A 12,347-nucleotide genomic window follows, 5' to 3' on the forward strand; every position below is an offset into this window, starting at 1 on the left:
GGTACGATGTGCACAGAAACCATGCCCAGGCATGCGCCTTTTCCTATGCATGAGCTGGTAAAAGAAGAGAGGGCGAGGCGAATGTGCTCACCTCACTCAACCTTCAAACCAGGCATGACATTGGCTCATGTTCAGTTGCAGGCTGAAGTTGAGTTTTGGAGGAGCGATGTGCAAATATGTTGAATTTCCACAGGGTCATGACGTCAATGATTAGTCACAGGTTTTTTGTCTAGTCTTGATGTAAAAAAGCCATGTCACTAAACTTGAACATGAACAAGAATGGAATTTGAACATCATAATTGTAGTTATTATATTACTATATATTATCGTTTCAATAACCCATATATTTGTATTTATAACTGTAGCATTGTTTGTTGTTGTTTTGTTTTTGTTATTCTTGCTTGCATATAGTTTTATGATGATGATGATGATGATGATGATGATGATGATTATTTATTATTATTATTATTATTATTATTATTATTATTATTATTATTATTATTTATTATTGCTGTTTTTGTTATTATTGTTGTTGTTATTATTATGAATATTCTGGACTTTTATTGGGAGCAGCTGTAATGCAAGGAAATTTCCCCTCGGCGATGAATAAAGTATTTCTGATTCTGATTGTTATTATATTATAGTATGTTATTAAACTGTTGAAATACCAACACTTGTAAAAGAGTTACTCTATAGGCCTGCTAGCAATCTGTGGTGCGGACCGCAGTCTATTTTAAACGGAATTTAAATATCCCCTCCAGACATGTTTTAAGACACAAAATCAGCTTCTAATAATATTTTTGTATCTGATACAGTTAGTGCAATTAGGATAGCCCACCACAATTTACTGATATCCATCTAATTCTTGTGAGATTAACTTCTTGATGATGGAAGATGAGCAAAAGCAAGCAAAGCAAAATCTGATGGAAATATAGATAGTACTGCAAGTTTATAACATGATATTTAATCATGCCTTCATTCAGTGTGTGTGTGTGTGTATATGATTGCCAGATCTGCAATACTTCATATTATTTTAAATTAGGGAAGGCATGACTTTTGGCTGTTTGGACACAAGAGGTCAGTGTATACCACAGATATCAACATCACAGAGACAACAGCTTAAAAACATAGTATTTTAATAAATATAAATACTGCAAAATACACATGTATGACAATAACAAAAATAAACATTACGATTGTAAAAATAGATACAAAATACATTTTTTAAACATATGCAGCCTGTAGAAACATCTCTCTTTGTGAAGTGCATTGGTGCTCGTGTCAGACAACAGTACGCAACTTAGTTACTTTCCTTCATATTTCTTTCTGTCTTGTCAACCACGAATATTCAGTGAAATAAATCAACAGCATAGACATGACCACGCAGAATACTATTATAGGATATCTCAGTCAATCATGATTCCAATGTCTTTAATGGGTTCATCTCTCTTGTTGTATCAATCATATAAATAAACTGTTTAGTGACTCAAGTCTGTAGAATCAGAAGAAATCATATGCACTTTGTACGTTTGGTGAATGGTCATCATGTGCCATATGAGCAGCAGTAGTCAGACACAGTGGAATGAGGGCATGTCTTCAGCGTGGCTTAATGTTGTTGAGGCTGGTTGAACTGACCCATGAACAGAACAGTACCTGAACACAGAAAAGGGAAACATTAGACACGCCAAACCACTCTACCTGTAGCGCTCCAGTTAATGCCATTGGAAAAAATGGGATTTCAAATTGAATGAAACAAGAGCGTTACCTGTGCCTTTGTGCTGGATGAGGAAGAGGAAGGGTCGGTCCAGGGTTATCTCCTCCACCGCCATGCGAGAAAACATCACAGCAGCTAAAAGAGGGGAGAAATTGGTAAGCAGGTCAGTGCAAAATGTAGTTGTGGGCTTAACTGTAATTTGATTTAAACACAAACTACCTCATGTGCCATATAAGTATTATCTAAAATAATAAAAGTCTACATATTCTTTACAACACGGGGTTACCAATGTAGTAATTATCACTGCCTCCACTCCTCTGAACACTTGCTTTGTTTTGTTTCATATTGATTGTCCTATGTAGCATAAATGCACTTCAACTAAATTTCATTTTGCAACCCAGCTTGTAAAATGACTAATTAATTGAATTAACCAAGAACCTTTAACATCAGTACATGATACAGATTCAGTTATAATGGCTTTACAGCACAAGCTTGTATGATTAATTGTAGCTTGAAGTCCCTTTATCCATCTACCAATATATATATATATGTATATATATATATATTTGTTAATTTTGACTTTTCAAAAATGTATTCTATCAGGAGTTTCTGGCTTTGACTACAGCTTTGCTTAAAGGATAATTCCAGTTTATTAAAATGTTGTTCTTTCTTTTTGTGTGTTTGGTTCTAGCCATCATTTTGTGAGTCGGTAAATCACTTGGTAAGTGCAATGTTGTTTTTTCTACAGATAAGATACTCAAGACCAAAACAATAAGAATAAGAAAATGGGACATTCCATTAATAAGAGAATTAGTTTATTGTTTAAAGCGAGAATGTCCTCTAAACTTTCCACTGACAGCCATGAGTTGCCTTTTTGTGTGTGTGACTCAGTACTGAGCCTACCTGTTGCTGCTGCTCCCTTGGTTCCTCGCTCATTCACCTCGATCTTCACTCTCTGCAGAACCTTCGACACGCACAGCCTCTCATCAGCTGGAGGGCAGGAACATGCACAAATTAGTTACATAGGTCATCTCAGTGCACTAAACTTGGTATAGTTGGTATAAATTTTCCTCCCCAGGGAGGCTCTAACTAGCTCTTGTCTTATATAAGGATAACTTACTGGTGATGCGTGTGAAGTCAGCAGTAGCCAGATTGAACATGTCTCCCAGACCCATGTTAAGCAGAGTAGTTTTTAAATTCACCTCGGAGTTCAGAGTAAACCTGCAAAAACATACACAAATCCTCAATTTTCATACTAGTAGCCATGTTTAAATCAATATGACACAAACATACTTAAAACTACACTTGATCTAGGAACAACACATTTATTCTGATATAGCTGTCATAGGCCAGTATCAGCTGATAACAGCTACTGTCCGAGCCTTTCTTTCTCACCTGGGCATGGCCAGCTGTCTCTTGACGTTCCTCAGCTCGGCTCTCCACTGATGAATTCTCTGGCTGCTTAGTTCTGCGCTGAGTTTGCTCAAAGGAACTTCAGGCTCGATGGGTGACACAAGGAGCATGCTCAGTGAGTCGCCCTCATATGGGACCTCAATGACATCGTAGTCGATACCCTCAGCTGTCACAAACTCGCCTGAGGATTAAGGAGATGTATGTTTTTTTGTCAGTAACTCGCATATTACCTGGTATATAACAAAATATATGCATTGGGTCAGTGCGTTGAAAGTTACCATAGTGGAAGCGGTTGGTGAGTCTCATCATGTGCACGGGCACAGAGCTCCCGTTGGCACAGTGGAACATCCTCTCCTGTGTCATTTTGGGGTCAAAGGGAACTTTCCAGAGGGCCTGAAAATGGAGAGCGTTGAGCAGGACCAGGCGGGTCTCATCTGTCAGAGATCCACGTACCAAGAACTCAGGGATGGCAGCTGTTGAAGAAGACACAACAGAGGTCACAAAGGATTTAAGAGATAGAAGCAGAGCAAAAGTTGATGGTGTTGGAAGAGAAGCTCTTTGGAGAATCCAGGTGGTAAGAGGTGTCGGTGTGGGTACCTGCAGTGTGGTCCGAGACCCACGAGTTGATGATGCCGACTGCCTGGTCTGGATTGGTGAAGTCCACCTGGTGAGGGTGGGTCTGGAAGGCCTTGGCCAGGGCCCGGCGGAAACCCTTCTCCAGACTCATCTTCCGCTCGACCATAACCCCGCTGGCTGTCTCCACACCCTCCTCACTGGACATGTCCCGATGGAGGAGACGCTGCTGCCGAGACATCCCTCGCTCTGCAGTACAGGTGAGAGGATTGTGTGGTTACACCAACAATACATCAATATACTTTCCTCCCATGCTCCAGTCTAGCGAAATCCACAAATATATTGCGTCACAGCTCTGTACTCTCATGATTTATGGCACAATGCAAACAAGATCAAAAAGTTATTTGTCTCGTCTTCTTTTGAATCCATGTATCACTCACCTTGCAGAGAAAAGCCCATGGCTGTTGTCAAGGCCCTGCGGGTGCTCCCAGCAGCACCGAGCTGAGCCATGGCCAGGACGGTGGACACGCCATATGGGGACAAGGCCACATTCTTGTCCTCGGAGCTCTGGGCCAGCTGTGTGAAGACCTTCAGGCCGAAGTCATTTAGTTTGTCCTGCAGAGAGCCCAGTCCCACGCCGTTCAGGATAAGGAACAGGAAAGCATACACGCAAAGCATCTTGGGAAAGAGAGAGAATAGGGGTAAACGGGTGTAAGTCTCATGGCAGCTGGGTTACATTCCGATTCAGTGTGCAACAGGTACACTTGAAATGTAACACCTAAATGTAAAAACCGTATCCCAAAGCAGAGCAAAATATGTTGGATGAACCCTATCAGGAAAAAAACAGGTTGCCAAATATGTTCTTGATGTTGTGCAATGTGTCTGTCTCTAATTAACAGCTTTCAGATGTTTTCAATCAAATGTTGTGAAATGAAAGAAGGCAAGGGTTTTTTTTTCTTTTTCTTTTTTTTTTTTTAGCTTTCAGAAAACTAGTAAACAAGTAAACAATCAAAAAATGCTCAAGGATTCAATGATACTGGAAATGATAACACATCAGTATTCTGAACGTGAACTGCACCGAGGTCATGCCTTGAGTAACTTTTAGGGGAAATCTGAACTTTTTGAGCAATCCAGGGAAATATAACTAGAATGTTTCTTAAATCCTGGCTACAGCAAGGCTAACTCTGTTCCTATTTGACACACTAATCCAAAATACGAAAATCTTATGGCTATTAATGTTTGACAACTGTTATATGCGTGTTTGGTTAACACTGGTAATCTTTGTGTTATGTTTCTGACAAATCACATTACTGTAACGGTACTTTACTATAACAAATTAATCACATTAATGACATTATGTGACACTGACTCCACTCCCTGTGGTTTTATGTGATGATGGTATTGCTCCCTAATACTAAAACAATCTGCTTGTATTTTTACATGATTATATTTACAATTCTAGTTTCTAAAGATTTTAAGAAGTCCAAATGATGTTCTTACCTTTTGGCAGAAATGTGTCAGATCTAGGTGCAATATAGGTCTCAGTTCAGCTTCAGTCTCCTTTGCTGCTACTGCCGCGTTTTTCTGCTTGTTGAGTCTGAAGGGAGTCTGAAGGACTTAAATGAGTTTCCTTCTTTTTATAGTCTGTAGCTGCATGGTCTAAAAGTCCCACCCCCCCACCCACACACACTCTCTCTCTCTCTCTCTCACACACACGCGCACACACACACAAGTCATTTGAGACGATGATGTCATCTGACACTGTCTGGACGGGCTTCCTTTTCTCGAACACACATCCACAATCACTCACTCCTCTTCTCCGCCTCTTTGCCCAAAAGCATGACAGAGCACATGGAAAGTCAGTTAACGGCTCGTGTTTTCACTGTCTCATTCAATCACACAGACACACACACACACACAGACTCATCACTCTGGCATGTGCAGGAAGGAAAGTTCTGCCCTAAGTATTTTGTGATCTTGACATTAGACAAACTCATGATAATTGGTTAAAAATTTACTACAGTGTTTTCTTTCGAGCCAGAGAAAGATTTTTTTTTTTTTTTAAGTACAGGCCAGATACAATACAACAATGTATGAGTAGTGACAGTAAAATGAAAAAAAAAAAAATAGCTTATACTTGAAGTGAAAATGTACAAAAGTCCTGCCACTTTATAAGCAACCAAATTAGGACAACAAACCTGTCGTAGAATAAGGGATTGACTGTTCCAACTCATTAGCAACTACAAGAAGACCATCATCATATTTTAAGAAATACAGATTTATGTACGCTCTCTCATTTATCAATGCAAAGATGAAAAAAAATCTTATTTTGCATAACAATAATAAAGATTATATGTACATACTTAGGACGTATCTGTAGCTGTGCTCAGCTAGTGAGAAAACCAGTCCACAGTGGGCACTGGTACAACTGGGGTACAGCAACACCACGTGAAGCAACAAGCATCATGTCATAGAGTGATCTTTCTGTATTGATTGTACGTACATATCATATTATTTAGGTTTTTATATGTATGTTTTTCGGGGCAGAACATTCTGGGCTGCTATAGCATTGGCACCTGCCAAAAATATCTGCAGTGGACATTCATAATCTCCAGATGCCACAAATTGGCCAAAATACCTACTCGACAAGCACTTTGAGTCAGCCACATTCTTCAGTGAATGATTCCTGAGTTCAGCGTCACTATCAGGGCCAACATTTCCCTCTTTTACACAAGAAACCACTGAATCCCACCGCCTCTTTCCCAGGAGATCCACTCAGCACCATATGTGCGCTCTGCTGGCGCCCCCCTCAAACTGAAAATGTAAGCTTACGCGCTGGGATGCTACCAGGAGCATCATCTGTTTTGAATTTTAATGATATTTTCTTGGTTATTTTTTGACCTCTCGGAACAGCAGGCGGTCTTAACATGAACACAATGATTCAAGCATTAACAATAGCTTTCATACAGTCAGTCTAATGACTCTCACTGATACATCAAATCACCAAATTTGGTCATGCCTTTGAGCATTCCTTATCCCACTACTCACCAAGCATGTGGTACTGACAGAGAGGGGAAATTAACACACTTTTTTCCCAAGTCTGCCTGGAACGATAGATAAAACAGGGACTTACAAAGTGCTTTGACAGACAAAGCAAAAACAACATATTCAGAAGGTCATGCAGGCAGCGACATACGAAGACATTTCCTCATGTTTTTGTTTGTATCCACAGATTGTTCTTATCTCGATTTCCAAGAGTCACCATTGGTTGCTCTTCTTTTCCTTGGCTGATCGTTCTGGAAACATATATAAATATATAAAAATGTACACTTTTTAGTATTCATTGAAAATACAGCATAAAAGTGTTTTGATTACCACAGAGGTTATATGTATGTATGTCAGGGGGTCTTCGGGAACAGCCCGTGCCCTTTGAGCTGTGTCACTGTCAGGTGGAGCGTCTGACCGGGACCTGACAGTGCCTCCTTGTCTATTGCCACTACTATATATGTTCTGCTTCTCACAGCCTTCATACAACAGTCCTACTGTCTGAGCTGGAGGGTGGTTGGGGTAGTTGGATGGATCATACAGTTGACTTTCCCTCCGTGACTCTGCTGCCGTATTTGAAGAGCTGGGTAGTGAGGACATGTTGTTTCAAGGGATCTGTGTGAGGTCTGCGTAGCAATGAAAAGAACATATAAGTGATGCCAACCTAGGTTTTGAGACAGTCTATTTAAATGACATAATCTGCCGTGTCAAAAGCTGCAGTGAGGAAAAAAGAGGGTCAGACCATGGCTATAAACAGAGATGACAAGATATAGGATCTAGACTGCCCTGATCTCATTGTCCTCTGCCTTTTATCTCCCTTCATGTCAAGACAAATGTGTCTCTGGTGGCATATTTACAGGCCCGTTTACACTGTCTTGTACTTTGTACTTGCATTTTCCCTTAAATTCTGATGGTTTTAGCTCTGTGTCTTGGTGGCTGTCTAGTTGCACTTTAATTGCATTGTTAAATGACATATTACAACATTTTATCATCAAGCTTAAGAAGTCGTGTTTACCACTAATTACTTAGAGATGTGGGTGCGTGAACAAACAGAACCACAGAACAACAGCCGTGACTGCCGGGTCGGTGACCTCATGAGTTATTTACAGAGGCTCATCACATCATCCTGCTGCTCTTTTTCCACAATGTTGCCTTAAATAAACAGATGCATCAAGGCAAACCTTTCTGCTGTGTCGAGGTGTATCCCCCCACAGCCCCCTGAGGATTTGGTACATTCCACATGAGACTGTCAATGGAAATCTGGCCTGTACCGCCCACCCAGTTCTCTGCGGGGGCTTCAGGAACATGGGAATCAACTGTTGCCAAGAAAACAAACAACATCATACACACACACACACACTCACACACACACACTGAAAACATCAAATTGCTAACTATTAGGTTGGTTAAAAACACGGAAACTACAGGTTGCTCTATCAGACCACATGACAAACAGTCCTGTCTTTTGCAGCTTTTTCTAATTTCAGGGAACATATGATGAAATGGCAGGGGAATACAAGTGGTTTTTGTCATGATATCTGACTGTATTTGTCTCAGGTAGGACAGACACTAATGTTATAAATGAAGCATATTAAGCTATTTACGGCCACCCACTCCCCAGACGGCAGGTATTGTCTGCTGAATAGACTCAGTGAGTTGAGTGGTTGACATGGTTTCTAAGTCCAGCTTTATTTTTCGAAATATATGAATAAATAAAAAAGAAAGAAAGAAATTAAGAAGCAGAAAAAAAAGGCAAATAAGGTCAACTTCATATTTTCAAGAATTGCTGTCATGTACAGATATTTGTAGTTGGATACCACCTTGTGATTTTTATTTTTTTTTAGCTCACGTACGTGCGTAGCCAAACAACTCATTCAAACTCATTATTGATAGTCTACCATTTGCATTAGACCAATATAAACTCTGGCAGGGAAAGATTCGATTAATTCAATTTTGTTCATTGTTTCGCATTCCTGAAAAAAAGAGCATTTCTCTCACTGAACTCTCAATGAATAGATCAATTCTTAAAAAAAAATATATATATATATGTTTGTTCATTTCAAAACAGTGTATGCAATCTGACAAGTGTGTGTGTGTACATGTGTGTGCCATTTTTGTTGTAATTTTTCTCCCTTTTAATACACACCTGCCAATACATAAACAGTGCTCTATATGTTGTGTATATCACACCATGCTAAGTTATAACCTGCTGATCCTTGATGCCTGACTATATATGGGTGTGATGGCTCCTCACTCCTCATGGGCACACATAATCTCAAAACAATACAATGATAATCAAGTGGCTCATTCTAGGTTTAGGTACAGATGAATCGGCCCTGTAGGATACAGCTGCAAGACGCCCCTGTTGGAGAACTTCCAGACTTTGAGTGTTTGTGTGTGCATGCGTGCGTGTGTGTGTCTGCATGAGAGAGACAGGAAAAGGGCATGTCAGCAGTTTGCTCAAGCGTTTAAATATTGACCCAATTTAATAACATAGCCTATTTCTTGACTGTTGTAGATATTGATGTAAAAAATGAGTTAGTAGTTAGATTCAGTGATCTGACAGCCACAGTGGCAGGTGGACAGAAAAGGTCATTTTCAACTCTGCCGTGAGACTTGATTACTGGAATATTGGTCAGACCCCAAAGGCATCACAGGCAGGTTTTGTCGCGTCACATCGGACAACAGCAGATGGTTTATGGGAATGAAAAGAGGAAGTGAATCAAGGGGTCACAGATAGTCATACTTCCTGACTCTCCAACAGACATAGATAAAGGTGATCTTATTTGTTTTGAGCATTGTTTTTGAACAATGGTCTGTTTGGAAAGACATTTTTAAAGCAATTTCATAGAATTGTAGCAATGTGGTATTTATTCTTAATGTCAAGGGAGCTCCAGGCCATCATCGCATCACTAGTGCATGTTCTGACAGATTTAATTGGCTGCTTTCCTTGTTTTACCTATGCCTATTTATTTCAACATAATTGCTTAGTAGCTCACAGGATCTTCAAGAAAGGCAAAGGCATCGCCTATTAACATTGTTTAATAACTTGTTAATGAGAAAACAAATTAATAAATTAGATTTAAAGGTGTTATTGATAACAGTCAGCCACTGGATGTGGCATTCAATCTCTCCTTTCTATTGTATTCACGTTGCAAACATAGATTTCAACCCATTCAAACCAATGGGAGTTTCTCCAGCAGTGCATACACCCAAACTCAGAACTTCCATGGATCAAAAATTCATAATAGAAAGAGATATATTTCATCTTGTTTGCAGTCTTTGCGTCCTGTCAATGGTTTTAGGGATGTCTCTTTTATTAATGGTAGTCTATGAGGAAAGTTTTTTTGGGCTGCAGGAGCACCAGCTAACATTGAGGCAGAACAGTATGCTAGGTGTACACTGTAGAACTCAGGAATTCTTATCTTTTCCCCCCCAACTGCCAAGAACGGTGATCGCTGACGAAACGCTGATACTATGTGATACCACTGGCATTTGTCTATTGGCTGACAAACCTGGGTAGAAGCTGGAACCTGCCATCAGAATTCACACATAGACATAAACAAAACAATCATACTTGCCCCTGAATCCAAATAATGTTTATAAGGTAAAGAGATACCCTAATTCTGAACCTTTTAACAAAGTCTGTAGATGTAGCCCATTATTTATTTTGAAATGATTTGTCGACATAAAAATGTTATCAGTGTGACCTTTAAGGCCTTAAGAAAGACTGTTCACTTTTAAAATGTATTTCTTATTAAGAACTTTGTATGTTTGCTTGTAAATCTGTGGGTTACTTCAGGGGGTATAGACACACATCATATTCGTAATATCCTACATTGCATTACATTTACTTCAAGATCTTCATCTGCAACTGGTGTTCAGCTACCACCAAACTTATATACACATTTCTCCAGAGGAACACAGTCATCATGGAAAGTGGTCATAAGGGAGGACAGGAAGTAAAAGTTGGGGCTGTGTTGTTGATGACAACTCACGAGACAGTAAGGGGAAAGCTGCTGCTGCTGCAACTGCTAAATGTGTCATCTTACACTAAAGAACACTCATTCCTGATAAGAAACAGACAATTTCCATGACCAAGACCAAGACCATGACCTGAGCCCAGTGTGGCATTATTCATGCTGCTGAGTAAACGTCAACAGCCCTTGATGTGGCAAGATTTTCCAATGAAAGCAGTTGATATCAATTCAAACCAAAACTAACTTTAACCCCAACTCAACTTACAGTATCCAAACACACATGTGCTCTCCAGTACTTAAACAGCCCTACACCCCTACCTATAAACCTTGCTTTAATTGCTATTCAGTCTGCCCACTGGGATAGAGTTTGCCTGCAAAAACAAACTAAGTTTGTCTGCCATCACCTAACCAAAAAAGGGGAGAGGCATCATTTTGCCAGGTCACTATCCCCAGGTAACAGTAACAGTAGACTGGAGCAGGATATACAAGAATAACAGCAGAAACTCTACACGGCAAAAAAAAAAGAAAAAAAAGAAAAGAAGAACCCCTCTGATGGAGATAGCTAAGAAGGTGAAGAGACTGCTAGAAACCGAGATAAAACAAGAGTGAAGTGATGGGCCAGAGTGATCTGGTGTTGTGTCAAAGTCTTTTACCCCACTGGTATGGGTTTCCCTTTACAAGCGGGACTAAAAACATTCAAAACCAGCATTCTTTCTACAAGATCAGTAAATATTAAAACCTGCCTACTTATCATAACAACTGGGTGTCCAGAGTTCTCCTACTGACTCAGAATTTCTGACACAGCGAGGAGTTGAATAGGTTGATGGCCACAGACAGGCATGATTTCCTGTGGCACTCTGTAGAGGATGAATTGGACCCGCCCGTAGATTCCGCCCCCCTATCTGTTCTAGTCCCCTATCTACATCACAACCACCACCGAATAGCTGGCTTATAGCCCCGTACCCTTCACGGTGGTGCTGTTCTATTCCATGATCCATTGATGTGGAGCCAATCTGAATGATACTTCCTGCATCTCCATTGCGAGTGGCAGCAGACCCCGCACTATCCCCAATCCGAATGACACATTCAACTGTCCTATCATCAGCAACAGCAGCATCCGCAGAAACAGCAGCTCCACCAACGGACATAATTTAACACACTTTTTCAGTGAAACAAGTCTTTTCTGTTGTATTTTATGCCACCATTCCATGTTGTTGTGACTGCAATCTGTGTCAGATGATCCAAATGGCAAATTGTGCTTTTTGCCCATACCATGCACATCTACCATACACCTTCAATTGTGTCAGGGACATTGTTACTGCTGTCATTATTCCAATATTTAATAGTGTCCAATATCACTATAACTGGTATCTAAAGCATAGCAACCGTACCCATCTTCATGCTTGAAAAGATGGAGGCTTGGCAGGACACCGGCAGTGAAGGTGGAAACCCTCTGGGGGATATCGGCCGAAGTGCAGACAGACTATCACTAGGGGATGTTGTCCAGAACGCCAACTGAGTAACAGGAGCTTAAGTCATTTGGGCCAACAACTAAGAACCACTTGCAGATGTGCTTTGCACTCAGAAAGGCTGCTGGGCAGCAACAAGGAAGAGCTTAAGAA

The 12,347-nt window shown here is 40.3% G+C and overlaps 1 protein-coding gene across 1 annotated transcript; it reads right to left on the reverse strand.

Annotated features, from left to right (window-relative positions):
• Window positions 1–1,413: 1,413 nt before the first annotated feature.
• Window positions 1,414–5,308, reverse strand: serpine1 (serpin peptidase inhibitor, clade E (nexin, plasminogen activator inhibitor type 1), member 1). The gene is made up of 9 exons (XM_030429817.1): window positions 5,201–5,308; window positions 4,141–4,378; window positions 3,725–3,949; window positions 3,406–3,600; window positions 3,110–3,308; window positions 2,835–2,935; window positions 2,618–2,704; window positions 1,766–1,849; window positions 1,414–1,653 (listed from the first exon to the last, which is right to left on the reverse strand). Exons 2-9 carry the CDS (start codon window positions 4,376–4,378, stop codon window positions 1,607–1,609), a joined length of 1,176 nt encoding a protein of 391 aa, XP_030285677.1. The 5' UTR covers window positions 5,201–5,308; the 3' UTR covers window positions 1,414–1,606.
• Between the last annotated feature and the right edge of the window lie 7,039 nt (window positions 5,309–12,347).

This window comes from Sparus aurata, chromosome 10 (assembly GCF_900880675.1).
Source record: "Sparus aurata chromosome 10, fSpaAur1.1, whole genome shotgun sequence".
Classification (NCBI taxonomy): domain Eukaryota; kingdom Metazoa; phylum Chordata; class Actinopteri; order Spariformes; family Sparidae; genus Sparus; species Sparus aurata.

Excerpts from the sequence above, each read along its gene's own strand:
- serpine1 (XM_030429817.1), bottom strand. The coding sequence starts at position 4,378 with ATGCTTTGCGTGTATGCTTTCCTGTTCCTTATCCTGAACGGCGTGGGA. Across the intron at positions 3,601-3,724 it reads GGTCTCGGACCACACTGCAG|CTGCCATCCCTGAGTTCTTG; the intron begins GTACCCACACCG and ends CTTCTTCAACAG. Across the intron at positions 2,936-3,109 it reads AGACAGCTGGCCATGCCCAG|GTTTACTCTGAACTCCGAGG; the intron begins GTGAGAAAGAAA and ends ATGTTTTTGCAG.